Source organism: Chenopodium quinoa, unplaced genomic scaffold (genome assembly GCF_001683475.1).
Source record: "Chenopodium quinoa cultivar QQ74 unplaced genomic scaffold, ASM168347v1, whole genome shotgun sequence".
NCBI classification, from domain to species: Eukaryota; Viridiplantae; Streptophyta; class Magnoliopsida; order Caryophyllales; family Amaranthaceae; genus Chenopodium; species Chenopodium quinoa.
Window position 1 is genome coordinate 10,531,463 of NW_018745684.1, and position 11,137 is coordinate 10,542,599.

Below are 11,137 nucleotides of genomic sequence, written 5' to 3' on the forward strand. Positions count from 1 at the left end.
ATGGAGTATGCCACGTGTCATGACATAACAGGTCCAAGGTGGACGAATAAGCGTGTGCCACGTGGCAAGCCCTGACAGTTCCAACTGGGGGACACTTGGCAGGACCTGATTGGCCCACGTGGCGCATTCCGATTGGTGGGAGCAAAATCCCCTAATCAAATACTATTTTAGTAACTTCTTTATTTTTGAACACTAATTCGGCAAATCGTTCGTTATTTTCCGATTGGTTAAAGTTGGGTTAAGTTACCGGATTCCTAACCACAGGTCCCAAAAGGTGGAAAAAAAAAACTAAAAGGTCCCAAAAGGTGAAAAAATGAAAAAGATGAACCCTAATTTTATACTTAACTCAATTAATTAGCTAGGATTAACTTGATGGTGAAGTATTTGCTGCTCACAAGTTGGTATTAGCAGCACGCTCACCTGTGTTTAGGGCTCAGCTTTTTGGTCCAATGAAGGATAAAAGCACAAAATGTATAATTGTTGAAGACATTGAAGCACCAGTTTTCAAGGTTTTCACTTCTTTCTGATCATCTTTTTATCTGTCTTTGTATTGCACTTGCATGTTACTGTGGTGGGATTTGAAATATGGTTGTGTCTGCTCCTTGTTGCCTTTTCCGCTCCGTTTAATTGTTTATGGAAATCACATTGCTATGCAAAATTTTTTGCAGTGTGGATATAGATGATATATAGATTGTAATGAGCTTTGCACCCTACCCTGTCATTATTGTGCATGATTAGGGCTTTGGTTAAGCTGAAAAAGAAAGACTAGGCTTAATTTCATATGGAAATTATTAACTTATTATTATGGTCTGAGTTATTTCCTAAGATGGTGACTGAGCTTGGTGATTTGGTCACTTATTGTTTAGTTTTGGTTACCTGTTTACTTTACAATTTTGATTTTAGAATATACTTCATTTGCTGTTTTTTATTTTTGGGGAGGGGGTTGGTTATGGTTGCTTACATCTACACATTATCAGACTGATCCTATGAACAAGTGGTGATGGTTTTTGATTAAGGAAAGAGTTTTTGAGTATTGTACTATTTTCGTTCACTTTCTCTTTGGGTGCACTATAAGTTGTTCAATTTTGAAACTTCAGTAAGATAGCTTTAAAAATGTACAGTATCTTGATGCTTTCTTTGAGGCTCATTGGCTACTTTTATATGGAATAGAAATGTTCCATCAAAAGGTGGAATCTGATGACTCGCAGTTGAAAAGGTCTTTTCCTTATTCTAAGTGGCTTCATCATCTTGTTCAGCAGCGGTTCCTTGGCTTGATTACCCTACCAGGTTAAGATTGTCAAGGGCTCTGATCATCATTAAGTTGGTGGTTTGCTAAATATAACTTACTGTATACAACTCTGATCCACAGGCGTTGCTTCACTTCATATATTGGGATGACTTGCCGGATATGCAAGAGCTCGCAGGTTTGAATTCCAAAGGGGCTTCCACGTTAATGGCCCAGCATTTGCTAGCTGCTGCAGATAGATACGGACTTGAACGGCTCAAACTGCTTTGTGAGGCTACCTTATGTGAAGATGTTGCTATAAACAACGCTGCAACAACTTTGGCATTGGCAGAGCAACATCATTGCTCCCACTTGAAATCTGTTTGCCTGAAGTTTGTTGCATCATGTGAGAATCTGAGAGGTAAATCACAACTATGACTTTTCATCATGTACAAAGGCTTCTTATTGAGTATTGAAGGAATATCATGTTAAAACTCATTTTTGACCTGAGAACTAGTCAAATTATCCATACTTGATCGGAATCTTTCTGAAGTTATTTTAGTTGTGAAGAGTGAATTGAACTTGTGTAGAGGAGCACATCTGAACCTATAATTTATCTGACTTTACAACTTACATACTTTTTGAAACTGAAAGACCAAAACTTAAAATTGAAGACTACTTTATAATCAAGAAAATCTTGTTTCTCTAAATGATTAGGTTATGCGCATTCTTGGGCTATTATTGTTTAAGCACTTTTTTGAAATATTGATATCTGAAAATAACGAAAGAATGTCTTTGGGGTTTCAGCTGTTATGCAGACTGAAGGGTTCGAGTACCTGAAGTTGAGTTGTCCATCCGTAATTAGTGAACTACTGCAATTTGTTGCTAAAGTCAGTGAGCATTCTATGTCTTTAGTGGGTTTTGGGAGTGATCCGATGCCAGACTGTGGAGACATGAATGGAAGACGTGTGAAGCCAAGGATATTCTGATATATACATATACATACATATATATATTTCTTTTTTTTTTTTTTTTTGGGGGGGGGGGGGGTGATTTGTTGGTTGCTGTTTTGTTTGTTCCATTTTCTTCTGTTTGCAACATTTTTTCCTGATCTGTGTTAAATTGTTCTGGTAATTGTTGTATGTAGTAATTTTATACCATAAAGAGAAAGGGTTTGAATGTGGCGGAGGAATACTCAACTCCATTGTGTCGCTTTCGTGATGAAATTCAATAACATTTGAGACTGGTTTAAGCTTTATAAATTCAAAAAAACAAGAAAGATCAGAAAACTCTGTATATTGAGTGTAGAAGCTATAGTATATGTTACCCAAACTTAAAAGTAGTAATAGTGTGGTGATGGCTTGGGTTGCTTCTTTTTACTTGTATAATTTATAATTGTGTTCGACTCTTTCTTCTTTGTGTTTTGGTATTATTTTGAAAGTTTCTATCAGAATTAAGTTTTTGCGATGAGGTACAAAACTTGTCGCCATTGTACACATATACACGACCAGATTACTTGTCTAAATTTTTTCAGTCGTACGTCATTTTTCTCACATACAACTAGATTACCAATTGGTTGTTTAACGTCAATTTTCTACTCCTTCATGATGTAAATGTCAAATTTTCACTCCTTCATGATGTAATTGTCACTTTACTATATTAACTTACGTAATCAATGATAGTTAAACCCAAATGGAGTAAGAACTAACCACCCTAAACCAAAAAGGAAAGAAGAAGCGATTGAGTTGCAAGAGTACACAAGTGTTTAAAAAAAATTTACTTGTATTGATGAACTCTCAACTTAATTTGTACAATTGATACTTGGAACCTATGTAGTATAGTGCTCGATCCTACTATAGTATTGAGAAACTTTCTTAACTAGCTAACCTCCTCAAATGAAGGGTTCAATTCTAGACTACGACCTTGTAATACACACATTATTATAGGCATCTAAAATTTCAAGGGTTTTTTTTTCGTCAAAAAAAATAAAAAAAAAAAACAAAAAAAAAACTTGAAATTTTAGATGCCTCGATATTTAAAAGGTGACCAAGACAACAGCAAGAAGGGACAATTAAATTATACGAAGTACAAGTATAACTAAGCAATTCTTAATCTAAAATAAATTTTACTTTAACCTAGTAGAGATCGGATGCGTTTGACTCTATGAACAATTCTAGAAACAACCATATGTTCAAGTACTCTCTAAAAATACAAGTGATTATTTGAGTTTTACCTGCAAATCAATTTGATAATTTTACCTGCAATATCGAGCTACAATAATTCTTTCAAAATTTTCATCAATTAAATGCATGTAATAACAAGTGATTACATCTTCTGAATGCAACAAATTCAAGTTTATCAAATAAATAGGAAACATGCATCCTTTTATAAACAATAGGGTTAGTTAAGGAAACTAAAATAATCACATGAAATTTGTGAATAATCTCATGTATTATCTAAAAACAGTGTCAGAAAAAATACAGCTGCATGCATGCGGCCCTAATAATTAATAATCAAATTAAAACATCTAGAATTAAAATTACTACTTCTCAATACGAGTAATTAAAAGGTAGTACAGCACACTATCTAATTAATTAGAGCCAAGTATAAATTTAGGGTCTATCTTTTTAAGTTTTTCACCTTTAGGGATCTCATATGTTTTTTTTTTCACCTTTTGGGATCTCAAGGGTATATTCCGGCCAAAAAGTAACCAAAGGTGAGTAAAAAAGATAGTCCTTCAGTTAAAAAGTGAGTCCCTTAAAAAGCTACCCTGGAAAACTAAAAAACATAGGCCCCTATGTATGTTATCTATGTTAATCTTTAAAGGAAACTTCCCTTTTCGGTTGGAAATTTTTGCTTAACCAAAATTATCCTTCAAATAAAAGGACAATTTTTTTATTTTTATTTTTTTTTTAAAAAAATACTATAAACGTAAAATTGATTTTTACATTTCCGTTAACTAATAATTAGTTTTATAGTTTAAAAAAAAAAAAAGTTTTATAAATTATTGCACAGTTGTCTTAAAAAGATGGACAATTATATTGCTCATGCCACTTTGTAAAATCACGTACAACTAAAAACTGCTTTATTATTTTTTTGAAATACAAATAACCATATTTAATTTTATCATACAGTTTATAATATATATATATATATATTATCATAAATTTTTAATTTATTTTTATTAGTTGTTAATCATATATATCTTTTTTTATTAGTTCTTAGGAACAAATATGTCTATTTATATCTTCTCTTAGGGCCTGTTCTGATCTATTGAGCTGAACTAAGCTAAGCTGACTGAATTATTTATGACACAAGAAAATTAGGACTGAAATTAAGCTGAAGAGAACGGGTCCTTAGTCATGGACAATTTTTTAATTAGGAACAAAATATACAGTTACCTTAAAAAAAATAGCATGTGAGCTGTTCATCCCTACTAATAATAAAATTAAAAAAAAAAACATCCCCCAATAATATAATAACCCAAAAAACGTCAAATATAATATTTTTGGGTTATTTTTTACTTTTTTTCCATGTTTTATTTGTAATTTTATGTTGTAAGAAACGGAGTATAACATAATAAGTTTATCAAATATGGCAGGACCTATCTTTTTTGGATATGAATGGCAATTAATTAGGGACTCAGGTTTTTTTTTTTTTTTTTTTTTTTTGTGTGTCAAAAAGTTAATGAAGGGACTGTCTTTTTTTGTCAATTAATTAAAGAAGGGACTCAGTTATTTTCGAATGATTTGCCAAATTGGTATTAACTAATAAAGAAATTACTAAAATAGTGTTCACTTGAAAATATTTGTCAAAGTGGTGTTTACGTAGGTTTGGAAATTACAAAGCTAGGAGTTAAAACATGATAGCTAAAAGCCTAGAAACATAATTGAAGAGACAATTTTTTTCTTATAAAATCCTAATAAATATGTATACCATCAAATTATTTATCTTTAATGTTTACAATATCTTAATATGTGTAGCCTTGAGCCTTAATTATTAATGCTTCTGTATTTTAATAGCAAAATGGATACAATAAGCACTAATGAAAGTATGAATTATGAATACAAAGTAATATATATACGTGTTTAAAAAATTTCTAGCATTTTTGGTATGGATATACCTTTTTAAGAAAAAAAAAATTTGTGTAACATAATACATATGCATTATTTAGTCGGACGTAAATCATCAAAGGGCACTTATTAATCACCATAGTGTTCTTGAAACCTACTGTATCTAGTTCTACATCGTAATATCAATTTGGAGACTATATTACACTATATTACTAAATAGCTCAAAACATGTCATACTAAGTCAAAAACTCAATCTCTAAACACAACTAATTGTTTATACTTAACTCAATTAATTAGCTAGGATTAACTTGATAATACTTCTAAAACATAATACTTTAGACAAACTTAATCCATCGAGTATCGATACCCTATTACTTTTCCAAACTGCTTCACGGGTGTTCCTTTGATAATCACAAAGTGAAGAAAGTTGTTGTGCCGAAATGTTGCAAGAAGAATGGCATCATCTTTTTTTAGCCCATGATCATTCTTAAGTTTAGACCACTCACCACTTCGTCCGTTCTTCAGAACATACTTATATCCGGGATCCCTATATTCCGCCTTTTGCTTCTCGCTTTGATTGTAATTCCATCTAGTTAGTAGTATTTCATACACCGACATTCCAACAATTACCTTCACATTTATATTCGAGTTTTTATTTCCATCCACCTTTAAATTAATGTGTTCTTCCTCGTGATTTGTTAGAAACGACTCAATGAGACTATTTCTTGGAATGGCTAATCGTCCTTGATTACCTTCGATGTCGTCTTTTGTGAGTTTCTTCTCCATAATTATCTTGGCATCGGTAACTTCTTGGTATGTCAAATCGCGCTTCATATGGTCAATAATTGATGCTAATAAAACACCATCACCATCAATAGATACTCGATCACTTTCGGTTTTTGAAAGGGTTAGTTTTGTGGAGATAATAGAATTATTACTCAACTGTTTCTTGGCTTTTGGTTGTTCTTCTTGGGAAGTACTTGGTACGGAAAAGGCCATAGCATAAGTCCGTTTATCGGCTTGCTTCCGATCATCATTCTTGTTGATGACCATAGTGTTTTGTAGGGTTTAAGGCTTCGCAATATGAAATTTACTTGATCAAAGAAAAAGAAAGAAGGAAAATGCTTAAAGGAACGAACGAATGTGCCTAGGGTACGTGAATAATTTTTGCAGGGTAAAAAATGAAATTGCATGATGATGATTGATATGATACATATAGGAATAAATGAAGAATTTGGGAAGAATTAGGAATAATGAGTTACTTGATGGCCAAGTAGTTTCCATAAATATGTTGTTTAGCTAAGTGATAATTTTTTAAAAAGATAATCTTAATCCCTCTAGATTATGTTATTTTAGAAAATATTTTAGGAAATAAAATTGTAACTACAGTAGATTTTGTTGTTAAAGAAGATAAATGTAATAATCTTGGAAAACAAAATCGAACTTAGTCACTCTAAATCATGTACTCCGTAGTATTCTTACTAGCTAGAGGACTCTTATTTTCAAAGCTATTGACTATTAATTATCTTGAATTCTATTAAAATAAATTATTTTGAATTTCAGTTTTTATATTCTGATCTTTGCAATGTGATTTTACTTAGTATAATGTAAATAATGATCCAACTGGCCAGTTGTTTTGAACAATTAAATTGGTTATAAGTTATACAATAATGATAAAACACTAACGGCAGGTAATATCGTATAATAAAACTACAATTATATTGTAAGAGATTTATAATTATAAAGATTAATGCATGTATCTAATTGTATACGCCTTACCCCTTTCAAACTCGTTTCAAGTTAATTGATCATAAAAATATATGTATGATTATAATTAATTTTCAACTTGTTTATCAAATGTTAAATGGAGAACAATAAAAATACAACTTAATCATCTTATGTAATTTAATGTGAATCAAACTCTAATTTTATTTTAATTTTTAACAAGATTATAATATTTTAAATTATTATTCATCTATTTGAACAGATTTTAAATAAAATAATCGACATGTTTGTGTGCACCAAGAATGTTATGAGCAATCAAAAACTTTTGTTTACATCTTATTTACAATACACAAACTATTGGGTCAGTCAAACCTGACCAACCGTTTCATCAGTCTAGTGGGTTTGTTGGCCCGACTTTTTTTTTTAGGAAATTTTGTTGACCCGACCTGCATTTAAAAGACATTTGCCGAGCCCAACAATACCTATTTCTCCAGCCCACTAACTCCCTCAACATTTATTCTTCCTTTTTTTTTCTTTTTCCAAAATAAACCGTCATTTGTTCATCTTCAATTTCAAGTTTCCTCCATTTTTCTTCTTATTCTTCTCTTCACTCGTACTTCATTTTTGCTTCTCTGCATTCTTACTTACTCTTCTTCATCTTTGTTTCCTTTTCTATTTCTAATCAACAATGATGAGGTCGAAGAATGCGACTGTACCTTCGTTATCTTCTGATAATAATGTTTCTGCTTAGTCCAATTTTGCTTCTAGGTATACATTTGAACGTTTTTGTTTTTGAATTTTCTGTTTTCATTTAGGTTTTTCAGTTTTTGTTTAATTTTATTTTCTGTTGTTAAAATGCTCTTGGATTTTTCTATTGATGAAGTTATTATTGATGATGATTGTTGATAAAGTTATTTTATGTGTTTTTTTTTTAATTTTATTCCAATTTTCTTCTTCGATTGTTGATTATTATTGATGAATTTAATTTATGTGTTTATTTTACGTTATTTCAAGTTAATTTTCCATTTTCTAGTTCAATTACAACTTGTGTTTTAAAATTTGTGTTGAAAATTTGATTGTTGATTGGCAGAAAATTTCCGAAGCAAGCGTCGAAGAGAATGTTAAACACCGAAACTAGGTTTGTTATGTCCTGCCGGAATAGATGATTCGTATTTTATTATTGAGGATATAAACGCTTTGTTTGTTGATATATATTCTTTGTCAATGTATATTATTTATTATGTTATTTGATGTCATATTTTGTTTCCTGATTATCATTATGCTACAGTGCCTTACTTTTGTTTAAGTAGATATCCTGTATTCATTTCATTATACCATGTATTATGTATATAATATCCTCTGTTGTTTTACTGATGTCTCACTTTGTAATGATATCCTCTTATGCTTTGACTGATGTCCTCTATTCTCTTGATTATGTCCTCTATTTAATAAATGATGTCCTCTATTCTCTTGATGATGTCCTGTATCTAATTCTTTGTATATTGTCCTTTATCTAATATATGATGTCCTATATTCTCTTGATGATGTTTTGTAATCTCTTGATGTTGTCTTGTATCTAATGCTTTGTATACTGTCCTTTATTCTTTTGATGATGTCCTCTATATAATAAATAATTTCCTCCATTGTTTTAATTATATCCTATATTGTATATATAATGTCCTTTATTATTTTAATGATAAAGGACATTAAAATATGTTATCTATTCTTGTATTGTATGTATGTTGTCCTTTATATTTCAACGATATCCTATATTGTATGTAGGATGTCCTTTATTGTTCTCATGATATTATTTATTATTTTATCTTACACTTTATTTAATTTTTCAAAAAACCAACAAAAAAATCTCCTATTAAAAAAGTTAAATCTGATGTTCCAAAGCCTAAAAAAACAAGCAAATTGGAAACACAACCTTTTGATTTGAGGTATTAATTGTAAATAAAATTATTATATGTATTTTTTTTCCCTTGCTTTTTCATTTTCATTTATATTTTTTGTTTTTCCAGTGATATAACTGAAGATGACTTGTCAGATGTAACAGTGTCTAGTCAGTCAAGTGCACCTTCAATGACTTACTTTATAAGTCTTTTATCTCAGAAACAAAACTTAGATGTTCAAGAAATTGGATTTGGTGGACTTTTGAAGATGAACTTGTCTAAAGATCTAATTAAATAGATCTTTGTATTTGCCTCTTGTTCTTAATTTTAATCCTATTGCAAAATTTTGTTGGTTGGAGATCAGAAGATGTACTTTAACAGTGTTGATTTACACAATGTTCTTGGCATTCCTCACACTGGGACTCCGGTTATTGAATTGTCACTCGTCCATTGTTCCCTCCATACACTCTTGCTTTATCTTTAAATAAAAGCAGTAATAACTTCCATTTGGCAGGAAGAGGCTAAAAACACACATTAAAAAAAAAAATTACTAGTAAGATATAAACAAACACTATTATATTAGATAAAAATATAATCTTACAAGCGAAATTCTGCAAGATTGTCTCCATTTCACAGTGCAGTGTTCCATGTTTTCATAAAAATTCTCATTCTCCATTTCAAAGAGGTTTTTTTTTTTTTTTTTTTTTTTTTTTTTTTTTTTTTTTTTTTGAAGAAGAAGAAGAGTAAGTATAATTTTGATAGAATCAAAGGTTTATATAGATAGACACAAATTGTATATAGACTCAAGCTATATATAGGCAAAAGTTTTTTTTTTTTATAGGTAAATGCTTTAAATAACTATTTACGTGTGAAACAATGAGATGTTAAGATAATGCAATTTGACTTATTCATATATTTGATATAGGAAATAGGAAGATTAATTCTAATAGGACTGTAATTTGACTAATAATATATATATATATATATATATATATATATATATATATATATATATATATATTATTGATTTCCAAAATATAACACTCCAAAAATCTAAAGCTTGCTAAAAAAAAGAAAAGAAAATGTAGTTCCACTATTTATTATTCTTTTAAAAAAATGACAAACCAAATATATACAACCTATATGATTAAAGTGTTTTGTGTCAATGGTGATAGTTGTATATGATAACTTGGTCTTATATGATCCATGCGTTTGATGATATAATTAATCTAGTCTTTGAAGGTTATCATTTAGTCTTGTCTGATATCATAAATTCTTTTGAGGATATTACCCAGTATTTTACATGATATAATTCGTTCTTTAGAGGATATCTTCTTTTTATTGTATAATATAATCTATTCTTAAATAAATAAATAATTAATATATGGTTTGACAAACAACTGATATAAACCTAGTTTTTAGCTTTAACGTTTGAAAAGATAAAATTTTATTTGATTAATTCAGATATTACACATAGGAAATATTAAGATTTGACTAATACAATATGTGTATGATTTCCAAAAAAACAAAATAATGCTGCCAAAAACTAAACATTGCCAAAAGAAAAATTTACTTTTACTATTTAAGATTCTTTGAATAAGATGACAAATTTAATACATACAATTTAAATGATTAAAGTGTTGGATGATATATGACCAAAAAAAAAATATATTCGAAAAAATTAGTCACAAAAAATAAGCAATTACTCATTTCATACTTGCTGAATATGCATATTCCATAAGCAATGTTAGATAAACATCTAGTCTTTAGAGGATATCATCTAGTCTTTGGATGATATCATCATATCTTAGGAGGATATCAACTAGTTTGTGGAGGATATAATTCAGTCTTTGGATGATATCATTTACTCTTTAGAGGACATCGTATAATATTTGGATTATATTAGTCACAAGTTGGATGATAAAATCTAGTCTTTTAAGGATATCATCTTCACTTAGTAGGATATCAACTAGTATTTAGTGTTTGGACGATATATATCATTTACTCTTTAGAGGATATCGTCCGATCTTTGGATTACACATCCAGTCTTTTAAGTATGTCGTCTACTCTTTGGATTATATTAGTAATAGGTTGGATGATAAAATCTAGTCTTGTAAGGATATCATCTTCACTTAGGAAAATATCAACTAGTATTTAGTCTTTAGAGGATATCATCTAGTCTTTTAAGGTTATCGTTCAGTCTTTAGATTATATTAGTA

At 29.8% G+C, this 11,137-nt stretch overlaps 1 protein-coding gene across 1 annotated transcript; it reads left to right on the forward strand.

The window, feature by feature from the left end:
• The first annotated feature begins 375 nt into the window (after positions 1-375).
• On the forward strand, positions 376-2,633 carry LOC110717882 (BTB/POZ and MATH domain-containing protein 1-like). The gene is made up of 3 exons (XM_021896666.1): positions 376-509; positions 1,370-1,646; positions 2,033-2,633. The coding sequence occupies exons 1-3, from the start codon at positions 450-452 to the stop codon at positions 2,212-2,214; spliced, it is 519 nt and encodes a 172-aa protein (XP_021752358.1). The 5' UTR covers positions 376-449; the 3' UTR covers positions 2,215-2,633.
• The last annotated feature ends 8,504 nt before the right edge of the window (positions 2,634-11,137 follow it).